Below are 8,662 nucleotides of genomic sequence, written 5' to 3' on the forward strand. Positions count from 1 at the left end.
TATATAAAATGTAAATATTGTTTTTTTTTTATTTAACAGCTGTTGTATTTGGTGTTAACCAGTCATAAGTATCCGCAAATTCATCAATTTCTAACCGTAGTACCAGTCGTACAAATCTCTTAAAACCGCAACCATCCGCATCCGCAAACTCCCACAACCGCAACTGCTGCGGTTATACCAGTCAGACCCTAAGACTATGAACTGTTGATCATCTTCCCTTAAATTTCAAGCTTCGATATCTATCAACTTCCCATTTTTATTCATTAGTTTTGATTTGAATTGGTTATTTTCAAGATTTTCTTTCATTGTATTTCGAAGAAGCGAAAAAAAAACTTATCATCTATATTATTTAGATTTGATATTATTTAGATAGTATCTTCATTGATGGTCTACACAAGACAATACAATCATGGTCTTACATCACTGACGGAAACAATTCCGTACAAGACAATGAGGATGTCGAAGATACGGTCTTGCCAGACCGGAGATTTGTTGACGTCAGACAACCAATTCGTAGCCTACTTGAGATTAAGAGCTGCCGCCGATGAAGACGACGACAAAGAATATCAAAAAGTATAAGATCTGGATGGGTAAAGGTGATAACCTTGAATCTTCCCGATGGACCTATAAAACTTCATGTTGTCTTGAGAAGGTTTAAATGATAAGAATATTAATTGATTTCGTTGTTATTTTGGGTAAATAACTTGATCCATACTATCGAAAAATAGAGAATGAGAGAGTGAGAAAGTTTGACAAAAAAAAGAGAGAGTGAGAGACAGAGACGAAGAACTTGATTTGAGCTTTCGGATCCCTTGAGACTTCACCGACAAAAACAAAAGTTTTTTCAGAATAAATTAGTTGAATGGGTGACACTATTTTTACTTTCCGGAATAAAATATGTTATAATATTTTTGCTTAATTTTTTTTGTTTCTTTTAACAACATGTTTCTGCTTAGTTATAGATAAGCCAAATGGTGTTACAAAAAAGGGTAATCACAATGTGTTTTTTGGATAATCAAAATGGTGTTAAAAAATGATAATCACAATGTGTTTTATTAATGGACCTAATCCATTATAGAAAATAATATTATTTAGTTTGCAAATTAATGGGCTATACAAGTTTTTATTACTATGTTCTGGGCAAATATGTTTAAATTTTTATTTTGAAAAATGTAACATAAGGAAATTCAATAATGTTAATTATTCAATAAAAATTAACATATATATTTTGTTTTATAAATTTTGATCCTGATGTTAAATAGTAGATAAAAAATTTGTTTTGTTTTAAACTATTAAATATATTAATTATTTCAAAACAGTATGTGGTATAATGTATATAAAAACGTATAGATGCCTCCAGTTGACAAAAAAAACGTATAAATGCATAGTTATGAGTTTGGTTTGTAGAGAATTAGTCGAATTTGTTGACGTTGATTGATTTCAAAAAAGTATATAAAATATAAACATAATTTATTTCTTTTTTCAATGAAAATAATATCACTATTAATATACAAACCAAACCACTGAATTAGTACATATGAGACATTATATATTGTAAACTAACACCATTTACAAATAATATTATAATACAAATCAATTTTATACATGTAAGAAAAACATATTATATAACACAAAAGAAAAACCACAAATTTGGAAATCATATAATATAAACTAAATAATTTAAATGCAGATTAACATAACAATATCCGCGCATAGCGCGGGTCCGTATCTAGTTAGAGTTTAAATCATGTGATCCCAACATTTTCGAAGCAGTACGTAGTAAAAAGAAATGTCGCCCAATAGAAAAGTTAATAGATTATGCAAACTTTACAGTTTCGATTCATATTTGTATTACAAACTAGCTAGCCTTTAAGTTGCATTCCCCCCTTCCCCCCCCACAAGAATTGATCTTCATTATATCGTATGTTTTTTTTTATATTACAGTTTTTTTCAATGTCATTGTCGGACGTATTCGTTCTCCCAAATTTTTTCAATTATTATTGCACGATGTCACTACGGATGCAATATTGTGTAAGATAGTCAGGCACAATAATAAATGTTGTGTTAATACATTTTGATTTTGATATCAAATTTAAGAATTTTTTTACCCCGTACGTAATATTTTTACTTAGGCAAGTTTGTATAACCATACCCATATACCCATTACCTATGCAAGTTGTTATATGAAATCATACTCACGTTAACTGAGTGAGTATGAAATCATACATAGTTTGCAATTAAGTGGCAGTTTAAACGCGTTTATATATATACATTAATATGTTAAATAGTGTAAGTTAATTATTAAAAAGTGGATTGTAAATAATTGGACCAAACATTTATCAATTGAATATGATTGTGTTTTAATAGAATAGATAGGTACATTTACTTCCACGATCTTATATATATTTTAAATTTTAAATTGATTGATTTTAATGTATTTTTATACCTTACAATGTAAATATTTTAGATATAATTTTTAAAAAATATTAATTTATGATATTATTTGAACCCATATATTTACATAAATTATTTAAATTTGATTATTTATTTAATTATATATATTATATACTGACCTGATTTAGAATGAGAAAAAGACTAGAATAGCACTAAACCAAGTTTATGTTCCCAAAGTAGCACTCAAGGTTCAAAGTCACAAAAATAGGTTTCATTAAAGAGGTAAATATACATTTATACCCCTTGGGTTAATTAATCCAAACCTTAGAGTTTAGAGTTAAGTTTAGAGTTAAGGGGTGGGGTTTTGGAATTAGGGTTTAAAATTTTATAAAAAAAAAAAACTAAAATAAAAAATAAAAAATTTTAAAAACAGTTTCAAAAAGTATTTTTAAATTATAAAAAGAAAATTTGAAAAAAAAAATTTGAAAAAAAAAATTATAAAAATTCGAATCTGAAAACATATAATCTGAAACTATATAAAAAAAAAATTCTTTTTTTCATTTTTTTATTTTTATTTTATTTATTTTTATTTATTTTTGTTTGTTTATTTAATTTTAAACCAAAGGTATTAGGGATATTTTACCCTTTAATGAATATCATTTTTGTGACTTTCTCCTTCTAGTACTATTTTTGAGACATAAACTTCAAAGGTGCTATTATTGACAATTGCCTATTTAGAATCATAATTATTAGTATATCTTTTTATTATAGTTTTTATCAATTAATATCAACATTAATTTACTGAATATGTTTTTTAAATCCACACGTGTGAGATAACTTCGTACATGCGAAATTCTTATTTGAATGACCTTATCCTCTTCCTTCTTGTTCGTCCTCTCTCGTCAGCAGCCATGGCTTCTTCTACTCTCTTCAAGTTCCATTCACAGACCTTCAAAACTCCAAACCCATCACCTCCTTCATCAAACCATCCTACGTCCAGAATCTCACATCTTCATTTCCCCACATCACTCTCACGCCATTCACCACGGCTCAACAAAGAATCCACCACCAGAACTCGTTTCTTGGCTCCTCTCTGCTCCTCTCTCCCTTCTCCTTCTTCTCCTCCCGCCTCCAAAGAAGAGGCCATCCTCCAAGCCAAGACTTGCCTCTCTTCTTGTCTCCTCAAACCCCTCAACAACCCCAAGCTCGCTTCCCCAAAGCTCAAGAAACTCAAACAGCCCCGGTTCCGTCTCGAGATCCCCATCCTCGACGACGACTCGCCTTCCTCTCTCTCCCAGCTCGCGTTTTCCATCTTCAGCGACATGCCCATCTCGAGAAGAGGCTCCAACTCCGTCAAGCTCCTCTTCCTCTGGCCAGACCCTTCTTTCATCGAACCAGCCGTCAAAGCTTTCCGCTCCGACAACACCAACCACATCGCCATGTCTCCCGTTTCAGAACCACTCAACAGAGCTTTAAAATCTGCTGACGTGGCGGTATTCATGGCTCCCGAGAGATCGCAGCTGGAAGACGTGAGGGTATCCACGGAAGCTTTCGCCACGAAGCCTGTTGTCATGATCAATCCGAGGTGGCTGTTCGAGGAGGAGAAGAGCTTTGGAGACGACTTCGTGGGTTCGTTTGATGTGGTTTACGCGTTTACGGGTTTGGAAGTGAGGGGGATACTGAGCAAGAGGAAAGGAGTGATCTTTAAGTGTGTGAGGGACGGTGTTGTGAGTGGTGAGAGATGGAACGTTCTCGTTGAAGAGGAAGAAGGGGATGGGGCTTTGAGAGTGGTCTCGCAGTTCAAAGCTAGGCCTTCTATGGAGGAAGTTGAGCTTGTTTTGTATAACTTGATGGCTATGAACTCACCTATCACCAAATCAGCTAAGTTCCTTAAGGATTTGGTTTCTAATATCACTGGGAAGAAGTAGTTGATAACTGTCCAATGTGTAGTGTGTTCTTGTTCCTTGGGATTAAGAGAGATCCCTATAAAAGGGTCGGTGTTTTTGATAAAGAACAGGCCTTGAGAGACTGTTGCGGTGTATTAAATGCTATCTGATGTTGCTCAATCGTCCCTGGCTTCTATTTCCATCGTGGGTGCTTGTTTCTTCTCATCTTAGATAAATGCACAATCTAATGTATAGTTGTTGTTTAGCCTATCACGCCTTGGTTCTTAACGATCTTGAGCCAGAGCAGGACTACTCAGATTTAGCCTTACACATTACCAGATTATATCTCTTTTATGGTGAATTCAAAGAAACTTGTTACAAGTTAAAGATTAATCAAATCTTTAAGACCAGTCAGAGAGAGTTTATGTTGATTACCTAGGAAGGTCAGGCAATCATTGTTTTGAACAGATCATATCAGCATAGAAGAAAAGAAGTTGTTGAAAGAACCGATCAACAACTGAATATAAATAAAAAAAAAGCAATACAGTTGAGACTTGATAAAAGTAAACAAACTACAACCGTTGTGGGAAACCAAGATTATAAGATACAGAACAAGAGATTAAGTTGTGGTCTCTTAATCTGAATTTCACAAAGTTAGCATCTTTGATCGAGATCAAATTTGGGTTTATTGGTTTGAGAATTAAAATTCGCATGTGGGTTCGTTTAAACCGAGAGTCAAAACATAACAAGATCACATGATTTCATTCAAAACGAAAAGGACTTCTACACAACAGAAGAGATAAAACAACGACCTAATCTAAATCTAAACGCTACACATTGAACCATCCTCACAGAGCTTGATCTACTCATCGTCGTCACCGGAAGGTTTGGAAGCACCACCAGCCTTCTTGGGAAGAAGAAGGTTGTGAATGTTGGGCATCACACCTCCGTTAGCAATCGTCACATCCCCAAGCAACTTACTCAGCTCCTCATCGTTCCTCACCGCCAATTGAATGTGACGCGGCACGATTCTTGTCTTCTTGTTGTCCCTCGCCGCGTTTCCAGCCAGTTCGAGAACCTACACAGACCCCCAAATTCACAAACCCCAAACCGGTTTTAACCACGGTTTAACCAAATTGATCCACATACAGATCTAAAGAACTTAGTACTTAATTACCTCTGCGGCGAGGTATTCGAGAACGGCGGCTAAGTAAACCGGAGCTCCGGCACCTACACGTTCGGCGTATTTGCCGTTCTTGAGAAATCTTGCGATACGGCCGACGGGGAACTGGAGACCGGCTTTGCTGCTCCTCGACGTCGCCTTCTTGGCGACTCCAGATCCGAGAGTTTTTCCACGGCCGGCCATTTCTAGAGAGACGAAGTAATGAAAAACTTTGAATGCCAAGAGAGGGAATTATACAGTGGACGCAAAGACTCTCGTGGATCTATTATTATATACTAGTGCGTAAAGAGGCTGAGTGATTTTCGTCCAATAGAAAACAATCACAAGGATCGACGTGGCTGCCGTTGGATCAAAATAAGGATCAACGGTTTGTTATAAAGACTCTGAGGATGCGCATTATACGCTATATTGACCGGAATACCCTTCAGTTGGTTCGTGAGTAAAACTGAAAGGTTTTCCTGAGAAAGTTAGTTTTCCTTTTGTCAATTATGTAAGGATATTTTAGTAGTGTTGAAAATAATAATGCAAAAAAAATGTGTATAAACAACCTTTGGAATACGTTTCGTAGAAGAAAGCAGAACCGACATATGATTTTAGATTAGATTCTGATTTATTCAACTGTATCCTTATACATACATACATACATACATACATACATACATACATACATACATAATCTAATTTTCTTTATAATAAAAACTTGATTCTATTTTCATATAGGATATTTTTTTGGATTTTATATCCACAATTTATTTTATTTTCTTTATCTAGTGGGCTGTATTTTGTAACTAGTGATTCACTATGAACAAGTAAAATTAGTAGGTAAATTTTCCGTTTTCACAAGTAATTAGCATTTGATAGTTACATAATAAATTTTATATATTAGAATATAATAAAAATAAATAAACTTACTAATATAAAAAAAAAGTTTAGTTTTGATGTGAAATTTGGTGTTGTGTTTGATGACACTATTTTAATGCTGAAATAAGTAAATAATATGATTTTGCATTAAAATAATATATATTTTTTTGTTTGTAAACAATGTTATTAAAGTAATATTATGGGTTGGAAATATCCTTTGACAGAAAAGACATGGAAAAGAAGGGCAGTTATGGGATACTAGGAAATATACACATTTTGATAAAACTAGTTTGTTTTATAAAAGCTAATACAGTTTTTATCATGAAAATGTTGGATGACATATATTACTCGCATAATTGCCAAATGATTTTATAGTATAAATGATGAAAATTAACATGTGTTTAATACGTATGAAAACATTATAAATCTATCAAAATAAAATGGATGGAGTATTACATAAAATGGGAAATTTATATCTTTATCTATTTTTGGGTTAATTTATGTAATAACCAATTTTGAGAGCAAAATTATGAATATAGCATTGATGTTGACGTAACTAGATCTTCGAACATTTTTTTCTCTTTTCCTTCTGTTTTTCTTCTTTTCCAAAGGCAGTTGACGGTAATACCATGTCACTTAAATGAAAAAGTGTTGTCAGAGTTGTGGTGGTTATAGCATTCTCGATGATAGTGATGGTATTATATATATAGAATAAAATATGTTAAATGGCATAGTTCATATTAATAAAATTATTAAATAGTTTGATGAACACCGAATCTTCCATAAACTAACTTAAAATACTAATCACTAAACTTTAAAAAAAATATAAACTCTGACCCAAATGTCAAACTATATAAATAGTATATAATATAAAATATTATTAAAATATTTACAGAGTTAATTTGAGTCTGTTTAAGTTGATGACACAACAAACATTATTAAAATATAATAGTAACAAACGAATTATAGTAGAGAAAATGATGTAATATTTACCCCAGTGTCAACCCAAACTTTCAATAAACTAAACTTAAAACACTAATCACTAAATCCTAAAAGAAATATAAAGCCTAACCTGGATATCAAAATATGCACATAGTACATAATATATGAAGCATTATTAAAATAGAATTGTAACAAACAAAATAACATAGTACATATTGTTTAAATTTTAAATTGTATGATTGGAGGTAAAGAGATAATAGTTACCCTAACATCAACCCAAACTTTACATACACTAAGCCCAAAACATTAATCATTAAACTTAAATAGAAATATAAATTCTATTTATTAAACTAGAAATATAAATTCTAACCTAAATATCAAAGAGATGGTGGTTGCGTTTGAAAAATGTGATGGCAAAAATATGAAAATGAATATTATATATTTGGTTAATAAGTAAAAGAAATGATGACAATAATTACGGTGATAGATAGAGATTCAGATGATTGAAATTGTTTTTTAATCCATCCCGATTGCCCTTCTTCTTTTTTGTAGACAGATTATCATTAATCTATTTCTCAAAAAGTAAAAAAAAATATATACTCCTTTGTCAATCTCCGAACCAGAGGTTAAATATTATTCTAGATAGACATAGCCAACAGATTTCTTATCAGCCGACCTAATAACAAAGAGACTTATTATAACAAAGAGGTTAAATGTTAGGACATTCTTCAAATGAATCAAAGGACTTTTGAAGCTTTGTGCAAGATGCTAGCTGAGCGATATGGATTGAAAGAGACTCACCATGTATACCTTGAAGAATCTGTGGTGATGTTTCTCGAGACTGTTGGTCAAGATAAGATGAAGCGGGATATTGCTGCAAAGTATCAAAGATCAGTGGATACGGTCCAAAGGAAGCTTGATGAAGTTTTGAGTGCTCTTCTCAAGTTTGCGCATGATACATTAAGACCACAAGAAGGCGAGTTTGGAAGAGTGAGTCCTGTTTTGAGGAATGATGATCGGTATTGGCCTCATTTCAGAGATTGTGTTGGAGCACTCGATGGAACTCATGTGCCGGTTCGCCCTCCAAGTTAAAATGCAGAAGCATATAAAGGTAGAAAGCAAGATCCTACAATGAATGTTCTTGCTATATGTAACTTCGACATGAAGTTCATATACGCATATCTCGGTGTACCTGGTAGAGCACATAATACAAAGGTCTTGACTCATTGTGCGAGGAATGAGGCTTCTTTCCCACATCCTCCTCCTGGAAAATATTATCTAGTTGACTCGGGATATCCGACCAGTTAGTGCACGAGAGTTGTTCAACCGAAAGCATTCAGGATTACGATCAGTGATTGAGAAGACATTTGGAGTATGGAAAGCAAAATAGAGGATT

The 8,662-nt window shown here is 33.1% G+C and overlaps 2 protein-coding genes across 2 annotated transcripts; one reads left to right on the forward strand and one right to left on the reverse strand.

The window, feature by feature from the left end:
- Positions 1 to 3,242: 3,242 nt before the first annotated feature.
- On the forward strand, positions 3,243 to 4,548 carry LOC106345983. The gene has a single exon (XM_013785220.3). It carries the CDS (start codon positions 3,306 to 3,308, stop codon positions 4,320 to 4,322), a length of 1,017 nt encoding a protein of 338 aa, XP_013640674.2. The 5' UTR covers positions 3,243 to 3,305; the 3' UTR covers positions 4,323 to 4,548.
- Positions 4,549 to 5,023: 475 nt separating this feature from the next.
- LOC106345992 (probable histone H2A.2) lies at positions 5,024 to 5,720 on the reverse strand. The gene is made up of 2 exons (XM_013785232.3): positions 5,458 to 5,720; positions 5,024 to 5,358 (listed from the first exon to the last, which is right to left on the reverse strand). Exons 1-2 carry the CDS (start codon positions 5,644 to 5,646, stop codon positions 5,143 to 5,145), a joined length of 405 nt encoding a protein of 134 aa, XP_013640686.1. The 5' UTR covers positions 5,647 to 5,720; the 3' UTR covers positions 5,024 to 5,142.
- Positions 5,721 to 8,662: the final 2,942 nt, after the last annotated feature.

The sequence above is a fragment of the Brassica napus genome, chromosome A1 (assembly GCF_020379485.1).
Source record: "Brassica napus cultivar Da-Ae chromosome A1, Da-Ae, whole genome shotgun sequence".
Classification (NCBI taxonomy): Eukaryota; Viridiplantae; Streptophyta; class Magnoliopsida; order Brassicales; family Brassicaceae; genus Brassica; species Brassica napus.

Excerpts from the sequence above, each read along its gene's own strand:
- LOC106345983 (XM_013785220.3), top strand. The coding sequence starts at position 3,306 with ATGGCTTCTTCTACTCTCTTCAAGTTCCATTCACAGACCTTCAAAACT.
- LOC106345992 (XM_013785232.3), bottom strand. The coding sequence starts at position 5,646 with ATGGCCGGCCGTGGAAAAACTCTCGGATCTGGAGTCGCCAAGAAGGCG. Across the intron at positions 5,359-5,457 it reads TCGAATACCTCGCCGCAGAG|GTTCTCGAACTGGCTGGAAA; the intron begins GTAATTAAGTAC and ends GGGTCTGTGTAG.